The sequence below is a fragment of the Myiozetetes cayanensis genome, unplaced genomic scaffold (assembly GCF_022539395.1).
Source record: "Myiozetetes cayanensis isolate MyiCay16 unplaced genomic scaffold, myiCay2020 scf15, whole genome shotgun sequence".
NCBI lineage: Eukaryota > Metazoa > Chordata > Aves > Passeriformes > Tyrannidae > Myiozetetes > Myiozetetes cayanensis.
The window spans coordinates 226038-239417 of NW_026087159.1; the positions used below are offsets into that span (position 1 = coordinate 226038).

At 46.7% G+C, this 13380-nt stretch overlaps 1 protein-coding gene across 2 annotated transcripts; it reads right to left on the reverse strand.

Moving 5' to 3' along the window:
• Nucleotides 1-1037: 1037 nt before the first annotated feature.
• Nucleotides 1038-9287, reverse strand: HMGN5 (high mobility group nucleosome binding domain 5). 2 transcript variants are annotated; one of them, XM_050310671.1, is made up of 7 exons: nt 9249-9287; nt 8947-8990; nt 7620-7649; nt 6704-6733; nt 6216-6266; nt 2929-3072; nt 1038-1753 (listed from the first exon to the last, which is right to left on the reverse strand). In XM_050310671.1, exons 2-7 carry the CDS (start codon nt 8959-8961, stop codon nt 1706-1708), a joined length of 318 nt encoding a protein of 105 aa, XP_050166628.1. In that variant the 5' UTR covers nt 8962-8990; nt 9249-9287; the 3' UTR covers nt 1038-1705. The 2 variants fall into 2 exon arrangements, with proteins under 2 accessions (XP_050166628.1, XP_050166627.1); XM_050310670.1 differs by having other exon boundaries at nt 8947-9259.
• Nucleotides 9288-13380: the final 4093 nt, after the last annotated feature.

The following is a 13380-nucleotide window of genomic DNA, read 5'->3' on the forward strand; positions in this document are numbered from 1 at the left end:
GGAATGGTTTGGGTGGGAAGGGACCTTAAAGATCATCCAGTGCCATTCCCTGCCATGGGCAGGGACACCTTCCACTCGCCCAGGCTCCTCCAACCTGGCCTTGGACACTTCCAGGGATCCAGGGGCAGCCACAGCTCTCCCAGCCTGTCCTTTGTAGGGGAGGAAATTCAGTGCATCATTTTTAGATGTGAAAGAGTCAGGATGAGATTTGAACTACTGTTGGACCATTTTCAAACTGGAACAGTCAGACTCCCCCTGGTTTTACCCACATCTCAACACTCATCCAACCAAGCAAAGGGAGTCCAGTTATTTATGTCCGGTTTTCACCGGAGGAGAGACCAGAGTACATCCCAAAATGTCTGCTGGATTGATGGAATACACTGCCAAGGAAAAGGCCCCTCAGAACTCCCTCACCTTTGCTGCTGAGGAAGCTGGAACCCAGTTACCCCTGAGCAGTCCTACAGAACAAAAGCAGCAGGAATAAAAATTCCCAGCACTTCAGGCCTGGAAAAATAAAACCCACATTAAACATTCTCTAGTAGCCCGTGCCCTGGGGGACTGATCCTGAATCCCACATTTAATCCAAGACACTCTGCCCTGAGCTGCTGAGTTGGGGTTTGGATATGAGATAAAATATTCAAGCCCCTGGAATTTCCAGGCTGGGCTGCAGAACAATTTGAAGGCAGAGATAAAGTTTCTGCATTGCAGACATTTTTCTTCTTATTAAATACATCGTGCAGTTGGTCACCAATGGGATGAGACTTCCTATAAAAGGAGGGTTGAGCAGGAGAAGTCAAAGTGTCCTTGGCAAAGCTGCACAGAAAAGCTGTAGCAACAAAACTGGGACTAAACCCCCAGTCCACTGCTCTGGTCCAGCTGTTATTCCCAGAATAAGGAAGTCTGGATTAATGGGAAGTCACACAGGTGAAGCAGAGAGGGGCTCAAGCCCCAAAGCTCTCTGTTCTCTCCCTGTCCCACTGCAGCTCTCCTGGAATGTGGGAGCTTTCCAGCAGCACAAGCAACAAACCACAATCAGCTTTTGAGGAGTCTTTTTTATTAAGATAAATCCAGCAAAATTCCTAACAGTGGGTACATACAACCAACCTGCCCTTTTTGAAAAGAAATGTTTGTATTTCATTTAAAAACAGGATTACACTTTTATTTATTTTTTTTTTTTTTTTTTTTTTTTTTTTTTCAAAACTGACAAAATAAAATTACATTTGGGAAACAACAGATTTCCAGCTCTTAAGTTTTTTTTTTTTTTCATGAAAATAGCTCACCTTCTTTATAAAAGCAACCCACAGAACCACTGGAATGTTTCACACAGTTATTTGTTTTGAGACCTCCCCACTTTAAGAAACCATACAACACATACAAGGGAAAAATTAAAATCTGAAGTCTGTAAGCATGACTTACACAAAAAGGGACACACTGACAGAAGTCAAAAGCTACCACCACTTATTCTTTCCATGTACCATACAAACTATTACAATCACAAAATTTAAAAACAATGACTTTTTTTTTTGTTTTCTTTTGTTTGTTAGGGATTTAATTCCCAAGTAACCGAGATGAAGATGTTCCATAATTAAATTCATGCTAAAAAAACCTGCATTTATAAAATAGTTGATAAAAATATTCCTCTCTGTTAACAATACAGCATGGAGGTACGGAGACCAAATGATGGAGATATAGGGCAGGGTTAACATTACTCGGACTTGGCTTCCTTATCATCAGATGCTTCAGCAGCTGGTGCCTATAAAAGTGTTTGGGAAGAATAGAAATATTATTGGAAATGCTAATTGGATTCCAATCTAACAAGCATCAAAGAGAGAGCAGTTTGTTAGCAGAGACACGGACACTTTGTGTGGATAGCACTGACACAGCAACGAGGCTGAGAATTGTAAAAATGAAAACAACTTGAGGTAATTTTGGAGTAAGTGCCTACAGAGAGGCAGAAGTTGGGAATGTATTTTAGATTAGGATCAATGCTATGACAGGGGAAGTTCAAGCCCTCATTGTACAAGGAAGTCTCAGAGTTACACATCAGCCCCTGGTACGGTTGTTCAGTTTTGGGGGATTCAGTTCCCACCTGTTCTCTACAAAAATGTGCTTTAACTTTTGCAGGTAACACACCAAACCTGCAAAGCTCCTCTCAAAGACACCCTGAGCCACATCAGCCATGTATTGTTTTAGCAAAGCAGCTCCTGATCTCGTTTTAGAAATGAAAGAATAAACAACCGGTTGAGTGATGGTGACACTGAACCCGTGAGGAGAGACCAGAGTTCTCTGTCAGTCAGAGAACTCAAGGGCAAAGAGAGCCCTTGGAAAACTCCGTGTTCCTACTGCCAGCAAGGGATCTGCTGGGAAAATCCCACCAGGATGGAGCCTGCAGCTGGTCCCAGCCAAAGGCAGCTCTGAGGCAGGAGCTGCCACAGCAAGGACCTGTGAGAAGAGGCTGCAGATGAAGAGACAGGACCGAGCTGACTCTGCAGATCTCTTGAATTGTTCGGAGGGAAAGGACTGTTTGAAGAAATTGTGTAAAACTGAAAACCAGATTTCTGGCCCAGCACCAGCCCGTGCTGAGCAGCAGAGGGAAGCCAGCAGCCCAGAGAGGGTGTGCAGAGTCAGCTCAGGGCTGCAGAGCTCTCCCTGAGCTCCACTGTTCCCAAGCACTCGACGCTGCCTGAGCCAGCCCTGGAGGGACCCCGGCACAGCACAGCCCACCTGTGGAAGGGCTCCAGCACAGGGCAGGAAGGAGCTGGAAGGACAAGGCTGTTCCTCCAGGCTCTCTCTGTGCAGATCCCCAGCTGGGCTGTCCTTCCAGGGTGGCAGTGAGACCCCCCACCCTGTGAGGAGCCCAGGGGAGCTCCTGCAGCTGGATTCCCAGCACATCTGGCTGTATTCCCGTGGTTAGTGCAGCTAAAGTACCTCGTTAGTTTTGGTATCTCCGTTTTCAGAGTGGTTTTCTTCTTTAGCATCCTCCTGTTTAGTTTCTTCTTTGCCTTTGGCTCCTTTCTTCCCTTTTGTTGCTGCCTTTTTGTCCTCCTTTTTATCATTTGCTGCTTTTTCTTTCTGTTAAGAAAACAGACCACAGTTTATTAAGTCCTTATTTCCACCTTGTACATCTGCATGTCTGTAAACTCCCAAACCCTCCACACAACCTCCTTCCACACCCCAAACTTCCCTCTGACAAAGATGAGATCAAAGTTTTGAAGAAGTGTTTCCTTCTATGCTCTCCTGAATGTGCTACTGGGAAGTGCATAATAAAAAAGCAACCATGGCTGGGGTTAAAGGAATTCCTATTTTAAATAGGCATTGAATTAAATCAGCTAAAAAATGTTGAACTGGCCTGTATTTGTACCCTGCTGCTGAAAAGCAGCCACAGAACAAAACCAACATGCACAAGTAGTGGAAATACCAGAATCCTTCAGATGTGCTGTTAAATGCTTATTTAGAAAACTGTAACAAAGCTGTAGTCCAAGGACTTCCCCTCTTCCCTGCCAAAAATATTCCTTATTATAATAAACCATATGTGTGACAGAAAAACTGGGGGCTCAACAGCAACACTTCGATAACAACAAGAGCTTTGCATTTATTATTTAAGTGCAGTTTCTTATATGTGAATCAGGCTAAATCAAAACAAAACCCAAAACCTGATGCTTCTGTAGTAATAATTTTCCATAGGCAAGGTCAGATCCCGACCCAAATACACGACTCTCATTAGTTTCACTTCCAAGGATCTGCCTCTTGCTGCCAGTAACTGAACTAGCTCAGCTCCTGCTTGATTAACCTACTTCCAACAAAGCAACCATGAAACCTGCAAAATCTACACACAGGAATGTGAAGAGAAACAGAAAATTACTGAAATACATACATATATATATATACATATATACTCAAAAGATTTGTCTCAGCGACAAGAAGTTACTAAAAGGTTACAAAAAGTTTACTTTATTATACCAACCCCTGGCTGATTAGTGTAGAAAACTAATTCACCTTAAAAATGAGCTGCTGGTTCAGGGCAAACTCATGAAATAGAAGGTGAAGGCACCTGATCCTTCAATGATACTGACGATTAAAAATTCACCAAAATTAACAGCAAACCCTACAATGATGCAGAACATTTAAGACAGGGAGTCAGTCTCTTTCCTCTTTAACTTCCCACATTCCAGTCTCAGGGATTTCAGCCCAGCTGGGAAATTCTGCTACAGTGTGGTGTCAGGGATTCCCTGGACTGGGAATATCCAGGTGTTCTGGTGTTTGGCAGTGAGATTTAGAACTACAGTTCCACTATGGCAGTGGTTACCTTTTCCCTCACCCCATTAAAAAGAGACAACAAAGTATTTACAGAGCTCAAACTAATTCTCTGTAGCCCCCCTGTGCTGGTAAAGCCCCTCCTCAGAAAGCATTTGAGGAGAATCCAGGGAAAATGGGTTCCATGGCTGGATGGAAAGTGTCTCCCAGGACACAGCATTGTATCCATGTTCCTCAATAATTTTGCTATAGAGATGGCAACAACAATTCAGTACTAAGGTCACGTGTACTAAAAGTGACAAAACTCCTTTCCCGACTCTGGTTTTCAACATTGGCAAAGTTTAAGAGGTGAAATCTGTTCTGAAGCACACAAAGCCATTCCAAGAACCTGAAGGTTGGCAAGTAAAGCATTTGGGGGCAGATGGGAATTAAAAATGCCTCCACAATTGTTAGTCCATCCCGTTTTTCACAGGTATTGGTGCAGTATGAGGAGCTGTAGAGGGCCAAAAATGCAGCTCAGGTATCCTGGCTTCAAACAGCACCTCAGGAGCAATAGGACCAAGGCTTCCAAGTCCAGCTGGGAGCAATTCCCAAGGCACTGCTCCCAGGGGTTATCCCAAAGGGAGACCACACCACACAGTTGTGCAGTGAGGGCCCAAACTAAGCTTTGACAGCCCCTTATAGCCCTAAACTCCTGCATCCGTGTTCCTACAACTTTTAAAATCAGTTACAGCAGCTTTTGTGTTTAAACTTGAAAAAATAAGCAAATCCCAACCCTGTGGATGACACACAAATGCCCTGCTCCTCCTGGGGCAACACCCACTAGAGGGGAGTGCAATCCTGAGTGTCCAGTGCTCCATCCACCCAGGAATGTGGAGCTGTGGAGTTCCCCATGCTCTGGAATGGACCTAGAAATCCAGCTGCAGCAGCAGGATGGAATGTGAGCGCCTTGCTCTGCGCAGCACTGAGGTCACAGAGCTGAGGGATCCCCAAAATGACACCTGGGGTTCTCCCTCTCCTCCATCTCTCATGGCATCTCTGCTGCTCCACACAACAGGACTTGGAAATAGTTCCCTCACCTGGAAGTCTGCTGTGCCACAGGAAACTGCAAGGCATTTTAGATGGAAAAGGAAAGAGCTCCTGGTTCCCACTCATCCTCCCCTTCTGCAACCAAAGCATCTCTCGCTCCTGGGCTTTGCCCACCTCATCATCCAAACCCACAAGGGAAACGTGTGATGGGAACAGGTTAAAAACAATCACTAAAATTTTGTTGCTGGGGTGTTTTGGGGTGTCCTTTTTTTGGAGCTGCAAAATCCTAAATATTTACAGAAAAATAAACAAACAAAAAAAAGGCACTGCAAACTGACTGCTGGGAAGGCTGTGACAGGAAAGGGGATGCAAAGAATCCCTCATGGATTGAGAACTGTCCCCCTTGAAATTCAAACTGTTGCTCCAAAGCAAAAAGGAGCTCTAAATAGCTTTTTTTAAACTATACTGTCAGACATGCCAATATTTTTGACATTTCCAAAAACATCCAGCTTAAGGAAAGGGGTCTGCAGAACTCTCTGTGCTTAAAAAGTGATAAACTGATAACTAACTGCAGAGAGGGCCTTGGAATGGAAATATAGTGAGGAACTGTAATTAAAAGCATGATTTTCAATGCCTTCTCTAACTGAGTCTCTGATCTCTATTCCAAGCATCATTTTCCCAACAATGCACTATATGAAACTTCAGAATGGCCTTGCAAAGCCTCACCACAAGGGATCTGAAATCTGCTCAGTTTACCACATTCCTTGGCCAGGAACTGGATAAAATTCTATCTTTTCATTCACATAATTCCACCTTAAACATTTAAAGATAATTATGAAAAAACCCTAAAGTGGTTAACTGTGGGGGTTTTTTTAGCCCTATAAACACCTTGAGAAGGAAAACATAACTCCAAGAGATTCCCCAAGACTTACCTTAGGTGCTGCCTTTTTGGGCTTTGGCTCCGGTTTGGGAGGAGCAGGTTTCTGTACAAAACACACACAAGGAACAGGGTCAGGTGAAAGCCAGAAATAAACATTTATACTTAAAACAAATATTTATAATTTCTATGTTGGTAACTTTTGGAAACTCTTTACCCAACAGTTGGCCCTGCAAAAATCGATGGGCAAATTACCAGGCTAAGGAGAGAGCAGGTAATTTATAGAGCCATGAACATTTCTATGGACAAATCCATCCTCAGATCAATATTCCTTGACTCTGGACACTCCTGTGTCCAGACTGAATGTTCACTAACACAGATGTACCTCACGTGAGAAGCCTGTAATGTGTGAATACATGGCAACATGGAATGGGAATTTTAAATACTGAAGACTCAATTCTGGTGGAGAAACCCCAGTAGTTTGTCTTGAACTGCCCCCATCCCATGTGATGTGATATCCAAGGAATAAATAAGGATACTCACAGCAGATAGTCTGGCTGACCTTCTCTTTGGCTGTATAAAGAAAGAGGTGTCACTAAAATTCAGAGAGTACATAAAGCAGAGCTTTCTCAAAACTGCCACCCAAAATAACATGGTATCATGAAACCCCACAGAAATCCCAGGTTTTATGAAATTATGGGCATTATGGTGTGGACTTGATGACTCCCCATTCCTGGGAATATCCAAGGCCAGGTTGGAAGGGGCTTGGAGCAACCTGGGATAGTGGAAGGTGTCCCCCAGGGGGTGGAATTGAGATGATGTTTAAGGTCCCTTTCAACCCAAACCATCCTGGGATCCCATGATCCCTGTGGGTCCAGCCCAGGACATTCTATGACTCCCCAAAAGTGCAGCTTTGCTTAGCTCAGCTTTTCCTCTGCTGCTGCCACTTCACCCCACTGAGGTGGGGAGGGGTAAAGTTTCTTTACTTCCAGGAGCTGAAAAGGGACATAACCCCATTGGAAAGGGACATGTTCCTATTGGAAAAGGGAAATGTCCCCATTGGAAGGGGAAATGTTCCTACTGGAAAAGGACATGTTCCCATTGGAAGAGGAAATGTTCCTACTGGAAAAGGACATGTTCCCATTGGAAAGGGATGTGCTCCCACAGAAAAAGGATGTGTTCTCATTGGAAGGGGACATCTTCCCAGTGGCCTCTGGCTTCTGCCACATTCCCACTGGAACAGATGATCCCTGACTTCAGCCCTGAGGAGCTGAAATCAAGCACCCACCTCAGGCAGGTCACCTATCACCTCAGGCGACAGAGACGGCCCTGAACACCCCAAAATCAGTGGCTGGGCCACCCCCTCGATCTGAAACTCCCCCCCACACCCCTCACGAGCGGCGCAGACTCCCCAATTTTTGCAGAGCCCTTGGAAGTGGCGACCGCAACCAGCTCCTACCTCCTCCTTTACCTCGCCTTCAGCTGGAGCCTGCAAGGGAAAGCGACACGTGAGAGGAAGAAACATTTAACCCCTCACCAGAGACCCTGAGGGGGTGTCACAATAACCCCCCCCACACACACACAAACCCACCTCCCCAGTACCTACAGCAATGGCGGCCCCCCCTTCCCCGCCGCCTCACGGACTACAACTCCCACAATGCCCCGCGGCCGCCGTCACCGCGCCGGGTTCGAAAAGTTCCCGCCAATTTTTTCTCTTTCCCCCCATCCCCACCCCACCCCCTCCTCACACAACAAGGTCGCCGAGGGCCCCGCAAGGACAATGAGGGACAACCGGGAGAGAGGCGATCGCGCCCGCCCGAGGGTTTCGGCTCGGTCACGGCCCCCACCCGTACGGGGCCGTGGGGCGCCGTTATCAAGCAGCGCTCGGACACATCGCGGGAGCGACCGCGGCCCCGCCGCCCCCCACTCCGCCCTCAGCGTGAGGGAAGTAGGGGGGCGGGAGGTGGACGCCGCCTCGTCTTCCCGCTGCTCCCTAAAGTTCCCGATTACGGCGATAAATCCCCCCCCCTTCCTTTTTTTTTTTTTTTTTTGTCTCTCCTTAAAGGCCAGTTTTTCAAATTCTGCGCCGCCTAATGGCCCCAAATTACCATTGCACAACCATCTGGTATGACAAGAAGTGGGAGGCAAAAAAAAAAAAAAAAAAAAAAAAAAGGAGAACAAAGGCAAAACGCAGGAGAAAGAGGCGACGTTTAAAGGCGGATCGTGGCGGGGATGGCGCGATGGGGATTAAAAGCCTGGCGGAGGTGGCTGGGGGGGTGTGGGGGGGTCGCGGCGCGGTTTTTTTTTTTTTTTTTTTTGGCTGCCCCGCGTTTCTCCACAGGGGCAGCACAAGCGCTATGGCTGTTTGTAATCCAGCATGGAGACACTGCTGCTCCAGCCTTCTCCTCCTCCTCCTCCTCCTCCTCTCCCAAACAAAACAGCCCAAAAAGTGAACTCGCCGCGCCGCCCGAGCCCTCCTCTTTCCCCCCTTCCGCTCCGCGCTCCGCTCTAGGACATCCACCAAAAAAAAAAAAAAAAAAAAATTAAAAATGCAAAAGGGGGGGAGAAAAAAAAAAAAACCACCAAAAAAACCCACACACACAGACACACACGGAGACACACACCAACCCAAAAAAACTCCACACATACACACACACGCGCGCGCGCGCTAAAAATTTTTTTTTTTTAAGCTAAATTTCCGCGATTGCCGCTTTAATCTCTTTCCCCCTTCGCTCCCCATCTGCCTTCCCTCGTTTTTTAATTGGTTTTTTTTCCCCCGTACTTACCTTTCTTTTGGGCATAGTTGCACCTTAATAGTTGATTGCAAAACCTAATAGAGATAAGATATCGAAAATAAATGGAAGCGGCGAAAAAAAAAAAAAAACTGTTCCGACCGTCCTGCAGCAAAAAAAAAAAAAAAATTGACAGGAAAAAAAAAAAAAACCACGAAAACCGAAAAAGCCCCGAACCCCCCCTCAAAAAATTAAAAAAGGAAGATGTTTAAGGGACCAAGAGTTAATTGCGGCAGAAACTGAACAAAAAAAAAAAAATCCCCCCCTCTTTATTGCAAACAGTAAAATACACCAACACGCAACCAAACTGCATGAATGGGGAGCGCGAGATGGGCCCGGCCGCTGACTGACGGCCGCGCGGGCCAATGGGCGCGCGGGGAGCGGCGCGGGGGCGGCGCGGGGGGCGGGGCCGCCGGAGCGCGAGCGCCGCGCGCTTTCCGCGTGTGCGCGGCCCGGAGCGCGGCCCGCCGCCCCCCGCGGCCCCCTCCTGCCCGCCCCGCGCCGCCCGCCCCGGCCCCCGCAAACTTCCCCCGAAAGTTCCCGCAGCCCGCGGGGACTCAAACATGGCCGCCCCCGGGACCCGCGGCCTGCGGGAGCGCAGCCGCCCGGCCCGGCCGTACCTGCCGGGAAGGGCCGTTGCGCGGTCGCGGAGCGCGAGGGCTGCGGCCTTTGTGCGGCCCGGCCCCGCGCGGGGAGCGGCGGTGCAACCGCCCCCGCGGCTGTTGGAGCAGCCCGGGCTCCCGCCGGCCGCGGGGCTGGGGCAGGGCTGGAGCCTGCGAGGGTGTCCCCGGAGCGGGGCCTGCGAGCCTGAGGTGGTTCAGAAGGTGAAGGCTCGGACTTGGGCACGGATTAAGGGAGATGAGCTTTGTCTCCATCATAATGGCAGGGTCTGACAGCGTTCCCACCACGTATCTTGTGTATTTCCATAGGGAAAGCACAAGGTGTGTTAATCGCACCTTCAGGGCCAAAGCACTTCCACACTGAGAGGGGAAACGGGAGGTGTGACTGGTCCTGCCCAAAGCCAGTCCAACCCTTTCTAAAACCTGCAATAAAGTGGATTCTGCAATCTTCCTACCCAGCCTGTTCCAGCACCCAACTGCCATTAAACCCCAAAGTTTTCTCCAGCATCTAAACTGTACTTTGGCTATGAACTTCCATTTCTTTTGTGGTGCCCAGCAGATACAAAGAACGATTAATAAGCATCAAATTCCACTAACATTTCAGATACTGTGTCATTTCACATAATATTATAATTTTGTCCCTAAAACTTCATTTTTCTAGACTAAACAAATTCTCAGAGGCCTCATGATCTCATAGGCCATATTTTGTCAACCTTTTACCATTGCTGGGCTGCTCCAGACTCCTCTCAACTTCGCATTCTTGCTCAGGTCTGTGTCCAATAATCAGGTTAATTAGGTAACGGCTCTCAGCATGGTATTTGCAGACTCAGCAGCAGCATCACCACGTTGGTTCAGACTCTTCCTGATCCCCTGTAATCCCTGGATCTCTTTCAGTGCTGCTCCCTGAACAGCTGTTCCCCTGTTCTTGACAAATTCATGGTGACTTTTTGATTTGTCACTCCTTACGTCACACCCCTCTCCAAGGACCGGGATGTCAATACTTTATTATCTTCCTGCACTTTGCAGTTAAGCTCAGCAATTTTCCATCCATGGATCCACCTTTCTCCCCCTTCCTCCAGTCAATGTTGATCCATCAAATGCCATGATTATTTTGTTAAAACACACCAATTATTTAAGGATGTCCCTGACTGGCCTCCTGCATCCTGGGGAGTGCGTTTTCCAGGCACTGCCGGCCCCAGTGTAGCCACATAACCAAACACAGTCGCTTCCCCTTCAAGTTCTCCTGGGGTAATCAGGATTTTAAATAGTCTTTCCAATAGTTTTCTCCATCTTCTGAACTATGAATGGCCTAAAACACATTTCAAGAGCACTTGGTCTCCAAGTTCTCCATCAACAGAAGTTTTGTGCTCCAGTTGCCTCAAGAGGTTTCTCCTCTCTGCCCACAGTTACGGTTTTATCCTTTCCATGTTCTGTGAGAAGTCTGTGGAAGAGAAACAGTAATTTGTTGGAGGGTCTGTCAACATCTTCTCCTGAATAACTTGCACAACCAACAGTTTGGATCAACATGTGCAAGTGAAGCACAGATTTGAAAATTCACAACTTAATTTTGGTTGTATTTGCTCTGCCTTCTCTTTCATCTTTACATTTTCTCAAACACTTCGACTTTTCTTAAAATGTCCCCATTAAACCACAAACTGGCTTAAATAACCATTAGTGAGAAGATTGTTTCCCTCTGAAGAAACAGGATAAGCTGCTGTGAGATGCTGTTGTGTTGCAAGGATAAGTGGCCATAACCATGCAGGAAATTACAGACCTGGCTGGAGCCAGGAGAGTAAGTTTATTCTGGAGCATTAGTTTATACCATGTTACTTTTTTGGTGCTTTTGCCACAACTGGCATTTTTTATTCAGTACAAACCCACCTAAAACTGAATTTATGATATCACCTCACCAGACTACCTTAGGAATAGGTCAAAGCAACAAACCAAGAGTTAATCTTTTGTTTGTGCCACTGTTTCCATGAGAAAATTTCGTGCTAAAATTTAAATTTCTGCTGTTGTCCAAGGCAGGGATGTCCTGCAGGGGAGGGGAGCCTGTTCCTGATGTCAGAGATCTGTAGTTCTTGAGGAACGTTTTCCTTGACCACATTTTTGAACTGAAGCAGATCAAGACATTCCTGAATAAAGGAAAAGCACATCAAAGTCACTCTTGGGTGACTGGCTTCCCACCTTCCCCAAGCAGGCAGGTAGATATGTGTTGCTTTCCCATTCCTTTGTGCTAAAATCCATGTGAGGTTGGAACATTAGGAGATTCTTTTCTACACATTCCACTCTCAGCCTGATTCATCTAGATGTGCAACAGCCCCACAGTCAGAGTTCAGAGGCATGGGAAATTAGGATTCTGTGTGCTCATAGTAATGGCACATACAATAAGTAACATTAATACATATTTTTGAGACAAAATACCACAAAACACATTTTTTGTGTTCTGTACCTGGTGTACAAAGTGTCCTTCAGCCTTATTTTATATAACTTTTGGGATGAGCTGATTATCAATCTATAGGAGATGTTTGTGCTTCTTAATTTTATACTTTGTGCTGGGTGATTTTGTGGTTTGTCCTGGATAAAAATTGATTTTTGTGTCAAATTCAGTATTGATTACAATGAAATGTTTAGAGCTTATTAATTTGGGAAGATGAGGATGAGGAATTAAGGATTCTCATTGAGTCTGTTCATCCTCACTTCAGTCAAACCTTTGACTTAGCTCCAGTTTCTGACCCAGTCCTCAATAGTGAAGGGGGTGACTGCACACACCAGGCCTGTATTATTGAGATTATTCACTGGTTTGGTGAGTTCTCAACCTAAAAAAGAAGTGGAAATGTCTATTTCTGCTTACAACACACTAGTACAGGTTGCCCAGAGAAGCTGTGGCTGTCCCTGGATCCCTGGAAGTGTCCAAGACCAGGCTGGACAGGGCTTGGAGCAACCTGGGCTAATGGAACGTGTCCCTGCCCATGGCAGGGAATGGAACAAGATGAGCTTTAAGGTCCCTTCCCACCCAAATCACTCTGTGATTCTATGAAATGAAACATAAAAATAGTTGTGTAAAAGCAGATTTTGGCACACGACTTACAAACAATTTAAAACCACCGTAAGTAATTTTTCAGTCTTGGCTGGAACAGGAGGCCTGAGAGATGATCTCGAGAACCAGCCTGCTATGGAGGGGTAAGGGACATGCAGAAAAGACAAAATCAGGGCAGAAACCCCATGTTTAAGGGAGGGGGCTGGGAAGTTCCCAGACAGGAACTCAGGAGCTCACCTGAGGATCTGTCCTGTGCCAAAGCACTGCGCTGGGTTAGAACCGATGGACACAGCAAATTGTAACAACCTGACCACTGCCAGATGGTCCCCACTGCATGCCCGGGGTGGGCAGAACTGCTTCCACACACAGCCTCAGGAGATGGATGGTGCTTGAAAAGCTCCCAGCTTTTCAAGGCCATTCCCAAGGAGACTTGGCGACTGGGATGGTTGTGATCAAGAAAGGTCACAATCACGCTGCCTTTAGCACTTATTTTGAACTTATTTGATTGGAAGTCTTTCCAACAGCTACTTGAAGATTCCCAGAGAATCTGGGGACAGAATCCTATGAGCAGACTCTTTGACCAACATTGACCTGGTCCCAGGAGACCCCAAGGCCTCTGCAAACCCAAAACTGAATGCACAAGCCATCTCTATGTATATAAAGACTTCCAATACCTTCATGGCAGGCAGCACATTCTGATTTGCAGCTCCACTTCCCTTCTTTCAGCTTGCTCCGAGCTCACAGCCAGCAGGAACTGCAGGTTTCTCA

Coding starts and splice junctions, on each gene's coding strand:
- HMGN5 (XM_050310671.1), bottom strand. Junction 6,267..6,703: donor GGTCAGCCAGACTATCTGCT/GTGAGTATCCTT, acceptor TGTTTTGTACAG/AAACCTGCTCCTCCCAAACC. Junction 1,754..2,928: donor GAGATACCAAAACTAACGAG/GTACTTTAGCTG, acceptor ACACTTTTATAG/GCACCAGCTGCTGAAGCATC.